Source organism: Lynx rufus, unplaced genomic scaffold, assembly GCF_022079265.1.
Source record: "Lynx rufus isolate CCGP_SWC_20201006 ecotype Redwood Valley unplaced genomic scaffold, mLynRuf1.p SCAF_2, whole genome shotgun sequence".
NCBI classification, from domain to species: domain Eukaryota; kingdom Metazoa; phylum Chordata; class Mammalia; order Carnivora; family Felidae; genus Lynx; species Lynx rufus.
Window position 1 is genome coordinate 137724126 of NW_025814834.1, and position 19782 is coordinate 137743907.

General features: G+C 36.2%; 1 protein-coding gene across 2 annotated transcripts in view; it reads right to left on the bottom strand.

Moving 5' to 3' along the window:
* The window catches only part of PLPPR4 (phospholipid phosphatase related 4), a 41377-nt gene that overhangs the window by 4536 nt on the left and 17059 nt on the right, over positions 1-19782 (bottom strand). The window contains exons 2-6 of one of the 2 annotated variants that reach the window (XM_047085787.1): positions 13920-14105; positions 6379-6508; positions 4106-4301; positions 2426-2483; positions 1488-1661 (exon numbers count right to left, since the gene is read on the bottom strand). In XM_047085787.1, coding sequence (XP_046941743.1) covers positions 1488-1661; positions 2426-2483; positions 4106-4301; positions 6379-6508; positions 13920-14105 — 744 coding nt within the window. The remainder of the gene's footprint in view (positions 1-1487; positions 1662-2425; positions 2484-4105; positions 4302-6378; positions 6509-13919; positions 14106-19782) is intronic. The other variant, XM_047085788.1, reaches the window with a different exon arrangement.

A 19782-nucleotide genomic window follows, 5' to 3' on the forward strand; every position in this document is an offset into this window, starting at 1 on the left:
ATTCTGTAACACACATCACCAATCAACATTCGCATGAGAAACCCAAGCTTATGCCCAATTCCTGGAATACTATCTTTACCTGGATCATATTCTCTGCCACAGAAGAAAGCATGTGAGTAAGCATGAGATTTGAAGTAACAATCCTGACCATGCTAGTTTATAAAAATGAAAATTAATCACTGCTTGCCTCAGCACTTTTACTATCTTTTTGTAATCATTTTCTTGTAACACCTTCCACAGTGCACCAAGATCACGTGATTGAACTGCTGCTATAGATGATTTTCATTTCTCTACCAGCCTCTCTCAGTTTCCTTGGTTATTGCCTCTTCCTCTCTGTGCTGCTTGCATGTTGGTGTCTCTTGGCTTTTATTCTTATTACCTAACAATTTTATATACCCCTATAACTATAATGGTGCTTCCTCCAATAATATCCATGACTTCTAAGTCTATTTCTCCACTATCAATTGCTCTTTTGAGCTCCAGACCCAACTCTTCAACTGCCTGTGGATCCTTAAATTGAGCTGCTTTGACCAACCTGCTCCCTCCATTGTTTACCTGGTCTGCTAGACCAGAAGTCACCATCTGCTCAGTCTTCCAAGCTGGAAACTGGCCATTATCTCTCATACTTCCTGTTCCCTCACCTTCCATTTATACTTGCTTTTTCATGCGTCCATCTTTTTGCCTGTGTAGTTTCTTCTGCTTGAAAGTCCTTCCTCCTTTTCTTACCCTAAGAAAAAAATTTCTTATTTCTTAAAAACCACATCATGTCTCTGAAGGCTTCCCTAACTTCCTTCCTCAGTCTGCTATTCCAAAGCATTTTGTTCACACGCTATTATATCATTTAACATATTGTAACCATCTGTATTTTTATTAGTCTTTACACTGAAGACTTCTTAAGACTATATATTCTCACTGTTCTGATGCTCAGTATAGTACCTAGCACAGATCATATACTGAATAAATGTAAAATGAATGAGTGAAAGAATTAATGCATGAAATGGATAATCTCAGTTTCCTTATGCTGAGAATATTTCCTTTGAAAGAAGATTAGGCTTGAAAATAGAATACTGCTAAAAAATTCAGTATTAGTTGGTGCCTATATATCCAGATGCTACATTTGTGTTGTTGGGCAAATTATATAAACTTCTACTAAACCTTCACTGTCATGAACCTTACTTTCACTAATATTTACTTTCCTCATCTATAAAATTATACTAGCAAAAGTAATCCTTGATTCTTTTCGGGGTGTGTGTGGATGAGGATAAAATACAATAATCCTAAAAGTGGAGTTTCTAGTCCATGGGAAAAGTTAAAAAAATTATTTTGCTGAAAGTAGGATGTGTGTTTTGGCTTAGAATGGAGAGGCACCCAAACATTTTCTCACGAATATAAACTATATTGCAAGTAAATTATTACAGTACAAAATGTTCAGTGCAAGTTTTCCATTTAAACTGTGGTTAATCAAGTAAGAATAATAAATTATTTACCAAGTACAGAGCAATTCCTCCTCCTATTAAAAAGCCACAATAGACATCAACTGGGTGGTTCTTATACTGAGTTATCCGTGTTAGCCCACAGATGATCCCACAGATGATAAACGTGAAGACCAAGAGAGGTTTCAGAAGCTTAGAGGAATCCGTTAATGTGGAATTGAAGTACATCTTAAAAATGAAAGAGATGTGTTAAGTATGTTAGAAAGGTCATTTTACTATTAAATTGTAATCAAATAAAAACTTAAACTCAAAGCCTAACTGGTACACTCAACATCAATTTTACTGTTCCATTTGCCCTGTAATGGTTATGTTCTATACCTGAAAAAAAGGAAATACATAGCAAATTCATCTAGTAAAAAACAGACTTACATGAAACTTTGAAAAATAAATTGAAGCCGTAAAATTAGCCAGATAACTGTTTAGTTTCCACGTTACTTGTCACATAATTTCAGTCTACTTTTCTCACATAAGACCTGATGGATTATTGTATTAATCAGATATGATGATGATTCATTGCATATCATTTATCAAATTTACACTGACTTTGAACTGTTACATAAATGCTGAAAGTAAAGCATGTGTGTGTGTGTGTGTGTGTGTGTGTGTGTGTTGTGCTTAACACAGTTCTTTCAGTTTCAGATTTATAACATTCATGTAGCTCACAGTACCCTGCCATGAGGTACAATATTACATTGAAGGAATACTGGGATGAATAAATATTATGACTGTGTAGAAAAGTTCTTTTACTGTAATATTGTTTCCAGTATCACCCAGTTTCTGCTCTCGATGCAATTGTGTTGCAGGACTGCTGTACTAAATTTTACTGTTCTTTTATTACATGGCTATATAATCTAATTAGTCACTTGGACACCGCACTCATTTCTCTAATTTCCTCTAGGACACAGATTGATGAAAAAGAGCCAGTGACTTACCGAAACGTACACAGCAGCAAAGGCAGCGAGGGTCGCATGTTGAGAAGGGAATGATTTTCTGCCAAAGGAAGACAGTCAAATTATGTCTTCTATCTCAGATCCACTGCTAACAATCATCTTGAGAACACTGGGTGGTTAAAACATTCAACTTAAAAGCCTCAAGGCAATAAGTGATAACTTTAATTTCTGTTTAGTTTTCTGGAGAAAGATCTGAGTGATAAACACTGCTAATCACCATTAGAATGAAAGAATAGTAGTAATACACTTTTCAATATCAAGTGCCAGCTTTGGAGATGATCACTTTGTTACACCACTGGAATGATGGTCGAGAGTTGAAATGGATTGGAAAACATTATATTTGTTCTTTGGTATTAGAATTATGTCAGTTTAAAGTAAAGGTCCATAAAACCTAGGACTTTAAAGCTTTTAAACTTTTTCTATGCTCCTAAATATATGGTTTAATTTACATAAAACTTTAAAAGGCAAAATTATTTTCTCACAGCAGTGAATCTAAGTGTATTTTTTATACTCTAGAAAACACAAGAAGTCCAATCTTAACAAAACGTTTCCCTGCATTTTCCACTTTAAAATAATTATCATCTCAAGAATTGCTGAGAATCTAGTTAAATTTAAGAAGCAAGGTGAGAGAGGAGGAACACAGGATATGAGAGACACTGAAAAGGACAGGTGAAGAAAAAAAATAGAGATTTATTTTAATGGATAAAAAAAATTAAAGATAAAATTCAGTTATATTAAAATCCTCCTAATTATTTGGTACCCAATAAAAAGGATTACCATTTAATACAGACAAGATATGTAAAAAAGGATTGAGAAAGAATAGAAGAAGACACAGGTCTTAAAAGCAGCTTCAAAATTATTGAATGGGCCATGAGAACTTGAATGTATATAATTACATAATATCAGGCTGTGTTCTTCAAGAGTACTTACTAGCTTATTTTTGACTCTTAAACTGATCTTAGGAACTCACTAAATGACATGAAATTCTTAGAGCAAAATCGTTCATTGCCCTTTGTCCTTCTGCAATTTATTTCTTTTGAACTTCCAAAACATTATCTCTTGCCAAAAAGCTTAATTTTTACTTTATTCACTGAAAAAAAAAAACCTTAATGCATTGGTATTTTCTTGAGGTTTCCTGTCTTTTATTTTCTAAAATGCAAGGTTAGGAGCTATAGTGATCTTTTGGGTTTATTCAAAGAAGATGTATGTATAAAACTCTACCAAATAGAAAATTCACATAGTTTTTAAAAACTAAAACATATAAGGGAGATGTAAATATAGATATTTAGCCTACCACATAAGTCAATACAGGACACGTATTAACTGTAAATCATGACTAACTATAATATCCTCAAATAAACCAACTGTGATAACCTAAAACCATAATGAGTAAAGGGTAGATCACAAAATGTGAGTAGAATTTGGTGATATGAATATTAGTGGCAGCAATGTGAGGCTGAAATTTGGAGACAGACGGAGGATTTGGAAAGAGCCACCAATGGGTTTTCTATGGTATAACCACTAAAGAAATCACTGAATTGAAAAAAATAAATAAAACCAAAGTCATTATGACTGAAAAATGTGGGCCTACAATGATACCCCACACTATTAATGAACAATGAAAACACTGACATGGAAAGTTTTTAAGTCTCAATTTCTAACCTGCCACTGTTGATCACTGTAAGGTCAGATCCTGAGCAAATATCTTCCACAATGTAGGAATTTTCTTTGCAAGACACATTCAGGGAGGTGTAGTTTGGCTTGCACACGGTTAGAAAGTATGGCGCCTGATAGCCTGTGGAGAGCTGTATGATATCTGTGATGAGAGCTGTAGAGCACAGTCCAAACACATGAACGCCTACAAGCAGAGGGAAAGAAATTGTTACCAAGTTAGCACCTAATGCTGATATTGTGCCATCATCAACCATGTTTATCACACATTAGTGTGGCAACCTTCAAATCTGTTGTGCTTATTTTCTCTGAGTTAATTTGGAGAAAACAGTATAGAAAATTCCTAAACCTTTAAACCAGATACTTGCTGCTAAAATAAGGGCAATTAGGATCTCCAAGTTAGTCATCTGAGGTATTTTTGTCATTTGGCTTAAGCAGGACCTATTCTCAATATCATTGCCATTGGTGTCTTGTAAGACCCCCAGGACATATTAAGGTGGCCAACTGTGTGATTTGAGAAGGATTAAATACAGGGGATGAAGCAGAATTCAAAATGGTTTAAAATTGCTTCACATGTTTGAGCTTTCAGGGCTCGCTCTCTCCAGTAGTTCCTAAACCCTATAGAACTGGTTCCAACTCCCTACAAGCTGTAGTCATATCAGGAATGCTAATTAAAACAGAGAAGAGGGCAGGTGGGTCCTGTCGCAGAAACAGTCATATCTTGGGTCCGGGGCTGTGGGAGCCTTCCTGCGTGTTTGGAATTCAGAAATGATGTTCTTGTATCTCCCCACCCAAATCCTATCTTTTTTTTGTGTCCTGTGGCCAGTCTCACACCAGAAACTCACAAATTCTGATGCAGGTCCCTTGCCTGGGAGTCTAGCTCTGCTCACTCACCTGCTTCCTCTACATGGTCTTGACACCCTGGATTCACTCTGAATTGACATCCTGGATTCTTATTCGTGATTTTCTCATAGAAATCATTGCAAGAGGCAGCTGGGCAATTCATCAGTAGACTCCTCCAGACCACGGTCACTGGCCTGCATGTTACCTTGTTTTCCACTTTCCTTTTCTGCTTATCCCTATCTAGCAACTACTCTCCCAATTCCTTCTCCACCCTCTCGACTAGGGTTCATGACACAACCTTAATTTCTGCATTCTAATTCCCAGAAGTATGCAAGGTCCTAGAGAGGAGTTCGCTTCAGTGGGGAAGCCCATCCATGTCTGCCTTAGGAGAATAAGAATCTCCTTAGGAGATTCTCATTCTCATGGAGGATGAGGTTGCTGACTCTGGGCACTGTTCTCTAGGGAAGGATGGACCATCCTCAAAGGCATGAGGCTTTTCACAGAGGTCATATGCCCCCTTGTCCACAGAATTTTGTTACATTACAAAAATTTATTTTTCTCAGATCAGCTATGTGTCCTTAAGATTTCTGTCCTTGCCTCAGTTTGTGACCCTGCTAAAGGGCTTTTTTTTGTCTTACCATCTCCAAGTGCCTTGCTTAGTGGAGCAAGTCTAGGGCATGACTTAGACTGGACTTTTCTTCTAGTGGGGAAGAAGGTTGTACTTCATTATCTTCTAGCTATTCAATGAAATGACCTATTCCTTTGAGCTGAGAGGTTACAGGTAAATTTTTTACTGACCTATTGGAGAACAAAAAGGCCTGTGACTCAAACATTAGGATAGTCTCATGCTAATCAGAAGAGATGAAGGTTTAGATACTGGTTAGATTCAGATGTTGATTTTCTATAGGCCTTATAAAAAATAAGAGGCAAAGTTAGAGGATATAACCAAGGATAAATAGCCATGATTCAGCTCTCTCTATGGTGACATTTCCATGTGCAGTAACTTCTGGATGAAAACACTCCAGGAGAATTGAAATGGAATCACTGATGTGGCTAAACTAATTTCTGAAGAGTTATCTATTCATAATGGCCTGCTGACATTTATTCTCCACCTTAAAAAACGAACACAGATCCAGAAAAACCATTTTAAGGTAAATTTATGCTTCAGCCACAGCTAAGACAAAAATATACTGAAATGTATGGCATGTTAGCTCTCAGAACAAGCACTATAACTGTAAATAACCCATTACAGATACAAAGCCCAAATCTTAGTGTTTTAACAGTTTTTTCATATAATGTAAAACTCATCATGGACCCGAAATTATACATCTAAATTATAGCTTTAAAGACTTAATATCTGTAATTAAATATAACATTTCTATTTGAAAAAAATTCATTTCTTTGTGGTTCCCCACACTCACCAACAAATCTGACGGCTCTTCTAAGGAAGGAGTTGAAGTTGCAGCCTCCGGCATTAATGTTGGGCTCCAGTCCAACCCCATTTCTTCTTTTGGACAGGCAACAGTAGAGAATTCCTTCCCCTACCATAATCTGTAAAGACAGGGCAGTGTTCGGAATGGACTCAGTGGGTACAAAGGAATTCTACCTTATCTCTTAACACATCATCAGTTCAACAAGGTAAAGATGTAGTTTTCTTAAAAGCTTTAGAGATGTGAGCAAGTTCTCCTGAGTAGTTGAGGGAGCAGTGAGAAGAAGCAATCAGGGCACTGTAAAGAGCTCTGGTTGGATCTTCTGGGTGCCTATGTACCAGTCAAGGCTGTGGTAGCATCCTGGCATTTTCATGCAGTTGGAGCACTCAGTCTTTGGCCTTTTTGCTCAATGACACCCAGGGACGATACCTAATTGATTAATTGCATGATGACTGATCCTGCCCTAACCCTTTGAGTCTTGGCATTTCATTGCTAAAAGCACAAAAACAAGATGACTGGTGGGGATGATGAGGAACAAAATAAGTACCAAAGTTAGGATTAGGAAATTTTACTGGCATATTATTTCAATAAACCAATTTGGGATTGAGCAGAAGGTTCAATCCCTGGCAAGTATGCACAGGGTTAGAAAGGTGCTATCTAAAGCCGAGCAGCGTAATAAAAATGTCTGTGATGATGGAAATATTTTCCATCCTGTCCAGTAGGGTAGCCACTACCCACATATGGCTACTGGGCCTTGAAATTTAGCTACCACAACTGAGGAACCAAATTTTTAGTTTCATTACCCTGTATTTAATTCAGTATTTAAAATTTAAATCGATTTATATTTAACATAAAATAGCCAGATGTGGCTGGTAGCTACTTTATTGGAGAATGCAGATTACAAGAGAATTTAGGTGAGCAAGGTGTTATTCCCTAGGTATAAGATTGCAAAATGTGTTTACAATGGACAGTGAGCCATGCTGTAGTATCAGAAGGATTAGGTTAAGATAAAGAAAAGTATACTTGCTGTAGGATTCCAAGACATAGGACATCAGGGAAGGTACCCAATGCATTTAGGCATCATTTCCTTTAAGAAGCTTTCCTTGAAATACCCCACAGCATCCTAAACTGAATTAGGTCCCTTCTTTGTGGCTTCCTCAGCACCTCATCCTTCCCTCTTAGCAAAGCTTGGTTAAAATGCACTTGAACAGTTCATTTTTTTGTCTTTTACCTGACTACAAGTCTCTGAGGGATGAGACATTTCTTATTTACCTTTAATTCTCATTGTCTAGCACAATGCCTGGCATTGTGGGATTTGCATTTGTTACCCTCATTGTGGGATTCTTGTTGGCTAATTACCCTGGGCATTCAGGTCATTGGTTATTCTATACAAGAGAAGTAAGATTTGAGGGGCGCCTGGGTGGCTCAGTCAGTTGAGCATCCGACTTCAGCTCAGGTCATGATCTCACAGCTCGTGAGTTCAAGCCCTGCATTGGGCCCTGTGCTGACAGCTTGGAGCCTGGAGCCTGCTTTGGATTCTGTGTGTGTGTCTCTCTCTGCCCCTAACCCACTTGCATTCTGTCTCTGTCTCTCTCAAAAATAAATAAAAGCATTAAATAAATTTAAAAAAAAGAGAAGTAAGACTTGAAATTATGAGTTTTATTTATGAAAAAAATTTTCAAATATTTAAGATTATTGTGCCTAAGAGATTATTATGAAATGCGACATTGATTTGTAGATATGTGTGGAGCTGAGGAAAGTTGAGTTACATGAGACACCAGAAGTCTCTTAGATACAAGTGATGGTGTCACTTTAAAAGTCATGGTCATGATTAGGGGCTCAAACAGATTTCCCAAGGGAAACTTCTCAGTTTTCATTACTAGTGTAACATTTATTTTATGAAGTTTTTAAAACTATAGTTTTTTTAAAACTAATGACAGTAAGCCTATGACCTTCTGCTTTGAATGTTCAATCTGCTATATTTAATTCTTTAGGTATTATGGTATGTGTACAATTACAAAGAATCTTAATTTGTATAAAAATAATTTTCTTAATGGAACTCTACCAATAATCACACATGTGTGAAGATCATGTGGCATACATGATAAACATCTTTAAAATCAATCTTACAGAAATCATCAAAAGGAGGGGTTTTTTTCTCAAATAATTGAACAGTGAGTTAATTATACTTCTTGAAAAATGTCATCCTACATTATCACCATAAGTTAGACACAGAAACACAATAAGTTCTATATTCTGCACAGATAGATGTGACATGATATTCCACACACAAAGCATAAGATAATGGGTATCTCAAATTCATCATTTCAAGAACATTAACCACTCATTCCTGAAGTGCATTATTGTATGGTTAAAAAATACTGATTTCATCTTCACTTTCTCAACAATAATTCTGTGAATAATTTTCCCCTATTTTCAATTATATGTAATGATTCACATTTTGCCCATGAAAGCTAAATTATATACACATTTATTTGTATAGTGCTATTAGGGAAATGTATCTTATCATACAACACAATAGTCATTATCTCAAATGACCTTGAGATTTCAGGGGTTTTATTTTAGCTGTGTAATATGCTCAAAACTCGTATGTCAAGAGAGTACTTTAATACTCTTTGGCTTGATTATGGATAGAGGTTTCTTGTCATTATTTTGACATCACCCACTGGTCCTCTCTAAGAAACACATCAATTTTCTCCTCATACTTCTATTCATTTAACCTTGAGCTGTATGTCATTGCATGAATTTTCAAAGTGGTTCAATTCTGTTTAAAGATGGAATTCTCCTCAGGGGGAGGGGAGATGCTTCTTGATTTATTTCTAAATGCACCTACTTGTTTCCTCATTCTGAATGGCATGCTGTTGTGCTAAAATATGGTTTCAGAGTTTAGCCTTTGACAGTAAAATTATTTGTTGCTTTTGTCATTTGTAAATAGAAAACAATTTGTGACAAGCGTCTTTTCGCAATATTCTGTTTAGCCTGTACACAAGCCAAAAAAGAAATGACAATTTTTTTGGCTTGTCCAATATCAAGGCAGGTTTTTGGAAAAGATTCTGAAGTGACTCTACTTCAGAAAAGGCATAGTGAGAAATATATTGCTTTTTATTAATCATATGGGCAGTGCCCTAAGAATAGCCACCAGAGGAAGCACTCCAATCAAAGAAGTCTTCCTTGTGAAAAAAACAAAGCACAATGACAAAAATATAATATTTATCATAGTATCTTCAGTGTTTAAATTTGCAGTGAATGTCTTTTGGAAACCCTAATACATTTAATATTCTACCTTTTGATTGTATAGTCTCCCAAAGCTAAGGTTACCCTCTAGGAACATAATCCAATTCCAATAGAATTCTTCTATAAAGTTAGATATACTTATCCTTTAAGAATATGTAATAAAATTATACTTCCAGGGAAGTGAAAATATACATCCTTTTCTTTTCATATAGATTTCATGAAGATTTATGGTACTCTCTGTTGTTTTCCCTGGGACACAGTCTCCAAAGGACTGAACAAAATGCTGGTTTCATTATCACTTTAAAGTAAACGAAAAGTGAATATTAAGGATGAAATTTTCCAATTTAAGGGCAATTTCAGAGACATAAAATGTATTTCACAGACATGAAAGGAACTTTTACAGTTTCTCATTCAACATCACAAAGCCAAGTTATTTTTAAAACCTCTCAAAGCATTTTAAAAAATCTGAAAAGCAAACACTAAAAGATTTATAGTTGAATGCCTATATAAGAACATCTGTAGATCTTCTTTTGTTTATATAAAGATTCTTTTAAAGAATATTGTGGGGGTGCCTGGAGTGGCTCAGTCGGTTGAAGGTCCGACTTCAGCTCAGGTCATGAACTTGCAATTGGTGAGTTTGAGCCCCGTGTCGTGCTCTGTGCTGACAGCTCAGAGCCTGGAGATTGCTTTGGATTCTGTGTCTCCCTCTCTTTCTGTTACTCCCCCACTTGCACTCTGTCTCTCTCTCTCTCTGTCAAAAATAAATAAAGATTAAAAAATTGAAAAAAAAAGAATATTGTGGACATGAGTTTTGGGTTTGTTTTTTGTTTTTTGTTTTTGTTTTTTGTTTCTGTTTTTGTTTGTTTTTTGTTTTTTTAAAGAGAGAGAGAATGTGCGTGTGCAAGAGCAGGAGAGGGCAGAGAGAGAGGGAGAAAGAGAATCCCAAGCAGGATCTGTGCTATCAGAGCAGCCCTACTTGTGTTTTGATCCCACGACCCCCAAGATCATGACCTGAGCTGAAATCAAAAGTCAGACGCTTAACTGACTGAGCCACCCAAGGCGCCCCTGTATAAAAAATCAGTCGATCTTCTTTTTGTTCATATAAAGATTCTTTTGAAGAATATCAAGGACATGAGGTCTTTGTTTTTCTTGATCTTCTCTCCAGGTGAATGGGTAAAAACAAGAAGTGCTTCTCTTCACAGAAGTGGGCTTTAAAAGCCATTTTCAAATGAAAGATTGCTCTTGCCTCCCCTCCTGTGCTCACCACCGCATTTGCAACAGGTTTATGCTACCATAGAGGTAAAAGGAGAACAGCATCCTTGGGAGTTGGCGGTTAGAGTCTACTTGTTATTTTTCACCTTCAGGAAAAGAGGGGAAGGAGGTTACAATTGTAACTATGTAGGAAGATTAGAGGCAGAATTATGAGTCTAGAACAAGATGACTATAGACATAAGACCAATGTTGAGAAAATGAATGTTTTGGGAGAAGGCCCTAAAAATAGAGAAAGGAAAATGAACTTGGAAAGAAATCTAGAAGAAGCATGATATTTGAAAAGAAAGGTGTGAAAACAATATTTGATGTCAGCAAAGTCAAGATTTGTTTTACCTTTGAGTGTTTACACAAAGCTATGAAACCATGTGTAAGAATCACTGACACCCTGGAATATCATGGAACTCCAAGTGATATGGGGGTATTTAGGGACCCCAGGGTATAAATATTGCCCTAGTTTGCCTCTTGTTCCATTAAGAGGCATGCAGCCACTAGAGAGGCCCTGTGAAGACCCCCAGATCCAGTGGGTTCTTTGTGGGAGGAACTGGCACTGGGTTCCCCAGGTCAACTTTGGTGGGAGGCAGCCATGACAGATTTGCCTTGTCATTTCTCAGGGCTCAAGAAAGCAAGCTTTGGCTTAGAATCCCCAGAAAGCATCTCTAAATTGCATATAGAGAATTTATTATGGGAAGTGAAGGAGTCACAGATGCAGGGACACCGTGATGAGGCCAAGGTCATTGTCCTTAGGACATGTAACAGTGTCACAAAGGGATCAATGTAGGCTAAACGGTGCCAGCACCAAGTGCCACAGTTAGACTTGCTCTCTTAGCAACTTAATAAAATACCCTGGGGAAGGAAGGCTTCTGGATATATAAAAAACAAATTATTTCAATGACTGAATATCAACACAATCTTTTCAGCAGAGTCCTAAACATTTGTACAGAATTTAATTTCAAATATTCTATTATAATAAACTTGGGGATTATACCCTAACTAGGAGAAATGCTTCCTGGTGTAATAGTGTAAAGCATATATCCATTTTGCTCTTATCAAATGACTGATGATATGAATTTTTTAATAAGTCGTTAGAGAAATGACAGGAAAATGCTATTATTCTGAGTAATACTGCACTTTAAATATGTTTTATTAGTTTGAGTCTCAGCTATTTCTAAGCACATCATGAATAGTTCCAATTACCCTGGTGTTACTAGAGTTCAAATAATTCATTAACTTACAAAGTATTTTGAGTATGACAAAGTTCTATGGAGTATTAATTTCGGATTCTACCTTACCTTCTGAGAATATTTTGTATAATTTATTTAGAGTGTAAACATATGCTATGATTTTTAATATAGGGAAAAATTTTAAAAGCAAATTCATGGCTATATAAAAGTATAGACTTTGGAAGGTTTATGCATAGATTCTTTTTCTAAAATTGCTGATGTGCTGAACCAGAATAGGTCAGTTCATTAGGGAATCCTATAAAAACTCCATTCAAATACAGCTTGTCATTCAAAAACCACTTCCTCTGATATTCATGGGCATGATAAAGGCAAATTAAAAGTTCCTACTGGTAGAAATAAATATTATTAACCTTGAAACCTGTTTTTTGCTCTTTATGTAGGATTCTAGGGGCAGAATCTTCTTCCAGAAGAAGCCTTCTGGAAAAGCTTGCCTAGTCTTATTTATTTATTTATTTATTTATTTATAAATTAATTAATTTTTTAATTTACATCCAAGTTAGTTAGCATATAGTGCAACAATAATTTCAGGAATAGATTCCAGCGATTCATCCCCTATGTATAATACCCAGTGCTCACCTCAACAAGTGTCCTCCTTAATGCTCCTTACCCATTTAACCTATCCTCCCCCTCCCAAAACCCCTCCAGCAACCCTCTGTTCTCTATATTTAAGAGTCTCTTCTGTTTTGTCTCCCTCCCTGTTTTTATGTTATTTTGCTTCCCTTCCCTTATGTTCATTTGTTTTGTACCTTAAATTCCTCATGTGGGTGAAATCATATATTTGTCTTTCTCTGTCTAGTCTTATATATTAATGAATTAAGAAACAGTGTGTTGGGGCACCTGGGTGGCTCAGTCGGTTAAGCCTCCGACTTCAGCTTAGGTCATGATCTCACAGCTCATGGGTTCAGACCCTGTGTTGGATTCTGTGTTGATAGCTCAGAGCCTGGATCCTGCTTTGGATTCTGTGTCTCCCTCTCTCTCTGCCCTCTCCTGCTCACGCTCTTTCTGTCTTTCTCTCTCTCAAAAATAAATAAACTTAAAAAAAAAAGGTTTTTTAAAAAAGAAAAAGTGTGTTTATTCATAATGTGTAAGTTAGCAAACTAAAAATAACTATGTTTTTAATTCAATTCCAGTAGGTTAGGGCATTATTTTATATTACATGTTTAAAAATGCAAATGCCTGTTTTGAATCTAAAGTATTTTATTTGTCTCTGTGTATGCATGTGTGTGTGTGCGTGTGTGCATGAGCCAGTATGCCAGAAGTGTGAGTTGTGACCTTTTTACTTTACAATTGCTAGTGCTCAGTGCTCCTAATCAATGGAAAGTGCTAACCCAGTAAACATGGAACTGTAAGCGATATCTACATGTATTTTGAGAAGAAAGTCTCTTGGCTGTATAATTATTTGGTTTTCCCCTCCAGTTTTCCAGACTTCAGATACCAAAAGAACACATTAATTAGGAAGTATATCAGAAACATCATATTAGCCATTCAAGAGGAATTATACAGTTATTAACATTTTTAGAATCATTTATAAAATTAAACATTAGAGACCCATCAATTTTGCAATCATATAATCTTCTATAACTTTGAATGCCAGTAATTTTCAACTATTAAGTCCCATTATATTTTCAAAATATCTCAAAGACATGATCTCTCTGTTCCAAGATTTAGAGTTCACCTTTTGTTTATTTTTAACACATTTATTACACAAATGTGGCCATTCTTAGTTTTGGGGACTGACAAACATAATTTGGGGGCAATTCTTACCGTAATTGCAGGTCCGGCAAAAGCCAAGCTAAGCAACATGAGGAATGGAATTGCTTCTTGGGTTGGTTCAATATATGGCATGCTAAGACTCCGATCATAGCAGCTAAATCCAGAGTGCACAGGTTTGAAGACATCTGTGAGTTCAAGGAAATACAGGCTAACCACCGATGATGCCAATATAGGCAACTGAGAAAGAAGGATATAGAAGAGTAGTTTATTATTGTGCATGGGTCATACATAGGATCAGTGCATCTTTAAGTGGAAACAAATGGCTATCTTCTCTCACCACTCTTTTCCGGTCTCAGAGTCAAAGCCCTTCATGAGTGTTCTTGCTTCCTCCTTCAAAACATATCTCCAATTCACCTACCTCTGTCACCAGCCTATGAGCCTGTGTTGTCCCTCACTTTTGCTCTTGGACTGCCTCCTGGTCTAGTACTCTCACTCTTCCCCTCCACACCCCGTCTATCCATTTTCCCCCCAGCAAACCAACAGGTCTTTTGAAAATACTTTTGATCATATCACTCCCTATTTCAACCACTCTGGTGCTTTCCATTCTACTCAAATACCATCTGAATGTCACATCATGGAATATAAGTTTCTGCATGAACTGGCTCTTGCTTCAGTTTCTTACCTCTTCTTGTACAATGTTTATACAACTCCCCAAGCCCCTGCCCACCACATTCTAATTGGTTTTCCCACTTTTCCTGAAACAGTCCAATTCATTTCTACTTAGGGTCCTTTACATTTGCTCTTCCTCTGGCTCTTTGTACAACTGGCCTCTTCTCATCATTTAATGATGACTTCCTGTACTTTCTTACTAAGGTAGCCCTTGATCCATCCTTCTCTCTTGATCCTTATCATCTTGCTTGATTTTCTTCATGGCACCAATCATTAACTGAAATTACCTTGTCAATTTAATACTTCACTTATGTATTTTTCATCATCCCTCCCTCCATTTGTGCTGAAATACACGCTCCATGAAGTGACAGTCTGCCAGTATTATTTACTTATTGCTGAGTCAGGGCACAGAATTGTTCCTGGCACAGGTTGGGCCTGTAGTATATCATTTAATAATTTAATACAGCAATAAATACTTGTTGATGAATGACTAATTGAATAAATTAATAAATCTTAATTTATTATAATAACTAGACTAGAGTTACCAGATTTAGCAAATGAAATTACAGGTCACCCAGTGAGATTATAATTTCAGATAATCATTGGGCGATTTTTAGTATAAGTATGTCTCATGCAATATTTGGAAGACACTTATACTAAAAATTGTTGTTTACCTGAAATTCTAATTTCACTGGATACCCTTTAGTTTGTCTGGTAAACCTAAATTACACACAATTTACTTTCTAGACTTTGTGTTAGGGATTCAACTATTAATTCACTCAACCTACAATATGCCAAGTACTATGTCGATGCTAACTACAATATGGTGAACAGGACATGGGCTTGGCCAGCAAGGATCAAAGATTAAGAGAAAATACTGCATGTATATTGATGCTAGGCCTTTCAGAATCTGAAAATTCAGTTTATGTCACATTATTATTAAGAACTGTTTAGAGCACACGGGTGGCTCAGTCGGGTAAGCATCCACTTCAGCTCAGGTCATCATCTCCCAGTTCGTGAATTTGAGCCCTGCTTTGGATCCTTTGTCTCCCACACCGCACCCCCCCCCGCCTCTCTTTGTCTCAAAAATAAATAAACATTTTTTAAAAAGAACTGTTTAGCTTAAGGCTTTGTTACTTGTAGAAGACACAATAATTATTTGACTAAACAGGGCAGATTTTTGATAAAGACATTATTGATCATCCATTATTTCTGGTTGTCCAGTTAAAAATATAAGTGTAGAAAATAGCATTATGCCTTCTTTTCCCAAGGGTCTTTTTGTAATGAGGTGAGAATTAGGTTTATTGGAACAACTAATTATGTATAGAGATTTATCTGGCATTGTCCTCCTGTTTTTCAGATTGATGCTTTTCAGTAGAGAGAACAAAAAGTACATCAAATCACTTCTATTTCTTGCATTAGAACACATGATCATTTGATCACTCCAAATATGTGATCATTTCTCCTCACCACTCCCCTCTCCCATAATGCATGAATGGTAGCTTCAGTCTTGACCAATAAAGCAGTGCTTCATGTGCATATGTGTGATTGAGATTTTCCACTTAAATCCACTTAAATATATTTTAGTTTTAACTTAACAGTATTTCATATAGTGCTTACTATGTGCCAGTCACTTTTTTGTTTTAGAAATCTTAAGTAATTTTATTAATTAATTTTAACTCATTTAACTTAAGACTTTTTATTATGATATAACATGGGTGTTATGATTATCTTTGTTTTTCAGGTGAAGAAGTCCAGTCTCCTTTGGTAAGTGGCAGAGGTTGATTCTGAGCCCAGGAATCATAGCTCCGGTCTTATTTCTTAACCACTATTCTATGCTTTTTTTCCCAAAAATGGTAATAAAGTTTTAGGATAATGAAATTTTAGGTCTCATACAGATATTTTGTAAATGGGAATCAGGTCTGAAACCTTTGACACTTACCTAAATAACATTTGATCTTCTCAGTTTAATATACTAATGCCCCAGTAAAGTGAATTTGATGTCTTCTGCAGAAAGGTGAACAAAACTTAACATGTCCAATCTGAAAATTAAGTAAATCTTCTCTACTACAGATATTATTTGCCATTGAATTTTGTGGATGATTACTTTAGAGTCTGCTTAACTGTACCAGTGAAGACATAACCATGAAATGAAAGTACTATTCCTATAGTGTGTGTGTGTCTGTGTGTGTACCTGCGTGTGTGTAAATAGTGTGGACACTCTGAATTCAACTACTGTGGTCAAACCCAATGGGGTCATATGGTTTTCAAGGCACCTAGGAGGTTCTAATATCCATTCTTCCACTCATTACTACAAATAGGACCTTGGAAATGTTTTTCTTAAATCTCAGTATTTTTTTCTATGAAATAGGTACACTGATAGTAGCCATCATCACAGGAAGTTGTAACAATTAAATGAAGTATTGAAAGTAATTTTCAATAATATATGGAATGAAGAACATTTTATAAATGTTAGTATTATTATTGTTGTTGTTGTTATACTTATCAAATGTCACCTTTTCCATAATGCCTTACATGGTAATATTTTTGAGAGTAATTTCCTCATTCTTAATTCCCCAGTACTTCTTTTTAGGAAATTTGTATGTGTTCTTCTTTATTACAGTTATCTGCTATAGGTTAATTGGAGCCTTTGCTCTGCTTCCCCAATGAAAAGCTTTTTGTTTTTAAATTTTTTTAACATTTATTTATTTTTGAGAGACAGAGAGAGACAGAACATGCGTGGGGGGAGGGGCAGAGAGAGAGGGAGACACAGAATCTGACGCAGGCTCCAGGCTCTGAGCTGTCAGCACAGAGCCCGACATGGGGGCCCACGAACTGTAAGATCATGACCTGAGCTGAAGTCAGACGCTTAACTGACCGAGCCACCCAGGTGCCCCCCAAATGAAAATCTTAAAGTGGGGGTCTAATCTTACTCACCTCTGTATTTCCACTAATAATATATATCAGAGTGAGTTCCAAATATATATGTATATATATGAATATAATAAATTCATTTTTTGAGTGAAAATAATTTCCTTCAGTAATGTTATGTACCTTAGTCATTTCAGACATTAGCCTTCTTGAAACTACCAATTTTTCCAGCGACACCATTTTTCTCCCCATGTATTAATATTGTTTACAGTTCTATAGAAACATGTTTCAAGACCCTCCTCTGTTTTCAAAATATTGATAGTCATATTTTTCTTCTTTCTGGTGTTTCTTTCTCTTTGTATTCTACTTCAATTTTGTATTCTTTGTATTTTATTTATTCTTTGTATTCTACTTCAAATTTGTTTTTAAGAAAGAGTGATTTGAACAAAATATTTGTATTTGAGGAAATAGTAATTTTATGCATTGTTGTCCCATATGGTATTTTACTGCCAGACAATGTAATGAATTAAATTAAAATCATTACTTCTTTTTTTATAATGCTCACTTTTAAAATTTTTTTTTTTAACGTTTATTTATTTTTGAGACACAGAGAGACAGAGCATGAACGGGGGAGGGGCAGAGAGAGAGGGAGACACAGAATCGGAAGCAGGCTCCAGGCTCTGAGCCATCAGCCCAGAGCCTGACGCGGGGCTTGAACTCACGGGCTGTGAGATCGTGACCTGAGCCGAAGTCGGACGCTTAGCCAACTGAGCCACCCAGGCGCCCCTATAATGCTCACTTTTAAATACTTGTCTTCAGAGGTATCCTTTATCTCTTGAAATACTCATCAACAAAACTTCTTTTTGAATGGAAGAACTTTAGCAGATGGTATGTACTAATTTGGGCATAGATGCAGAGTTGATATATAAAAGCATAGGCATCTTCTGATTGCATTTAAAATGAGATTTAAAAAGATATTTTAAAAGATCTGTATAAGCAGGCATTAGGAATTTTATTCACTAGTTATTGTGTAGCGAAGAAAAAAAAAAAGCATGAACTTGCTATTTTTATGCAGCAATACAGAGAAGGGAAATTACCTGATGATTAGCAAAATGGTTTTTAAAAAATAAGAGATCATTCTTATAATTGCCATCTGCTAAGGAACTTGCAGTAAAAATAATAGAAGCAATTTTTAAGAGTAAATTATAACAGTTTTAGAAGACAAGGCAAACAAAAGAACTGTGTTTCAAAAGATTACAGTTGCTAGATAATATTGATTTTTTCGGGTCAATTTAAAAAATACAAATTGACAGTCTATCAATTTTAGCAAAACACTTTATGGAATCTATCATGACATTTTATCTAGTTCAGATAACTTACTTGCTTTTAGCATGTTGATCATAAGAACCAACAACTTTCCTTCTTATTTGGGAAAATTTACTTTGCTCTTGGCCTAGAGTAATACAGGTCAGTTCCATTCTTTTCCTTTTTTCTTGGCCATTGTGAGTGCAGAGTCTCAAGAGATCCTCTTAAACTAGTGGAATTATAGTCACAAAGGGCCAATTAACATACAATATGTTATTGTATGTTTATTTATTTTATTTATATTTTAAATATGTTTATTATTTATTTACTTATTTATTCAACAAATAGCTACTGAGAGCCTCCTAGCGCTTAGGCCTTGTCCGTGTCCTGGAATATGGATGGAATGAAACAAAGTCCTTGTTTTTTTTTTCTTTTTTTTTTTAATGTTTATTTATTTTTGAGAGAGAGAGAGAGACAGAGTGCGAGTGAGGGAGGGGCAGAGAGAGAGGGAGACACAGAATCTGTAGCAGGCTCCAGGCTCTGAGCTGTCAGCACAGAGCTGGACGCAGGGTTTGAACTCACGAATTGCGAGATCATGACCTGAGCCAAAATCTGACACTTAACGACAGAGCCACCCAGGCACCCCCAAAGTCCTTGTTCTGATGGAGATTTCATTCTAGCTGAGGAAGGAAGATAAGAATTTAAAAATTACAATATGAGAAAGAACATATACTCTAGAGAAGATAAAAGAGAAGGCTGTGGTAACTCAGTGTCTGGATTGCTATTTTAGATCAGAGAAGATCTACCTATGTAGGTGCCATTTAAGCAGAGGCTTGACGGGGCAAGAAAGAACTAATCGTATAAAAACCAGGTAAAAGCAGAGTCAACAGGGAAAAGTGATATAAGAAGTCAGAGAGGTGCATTTGGGGCCACACTCTGCAGAGAATTGAAGGCTGTGGGTAGAGTTAATACTTACTTTATCCAAAGTACATTTGGAAATGCTTTAGAGAATTTAAGCAAAGGTGTAATATGCCTTAAAATATTATTTTACGAACATCACTCTGGCTAT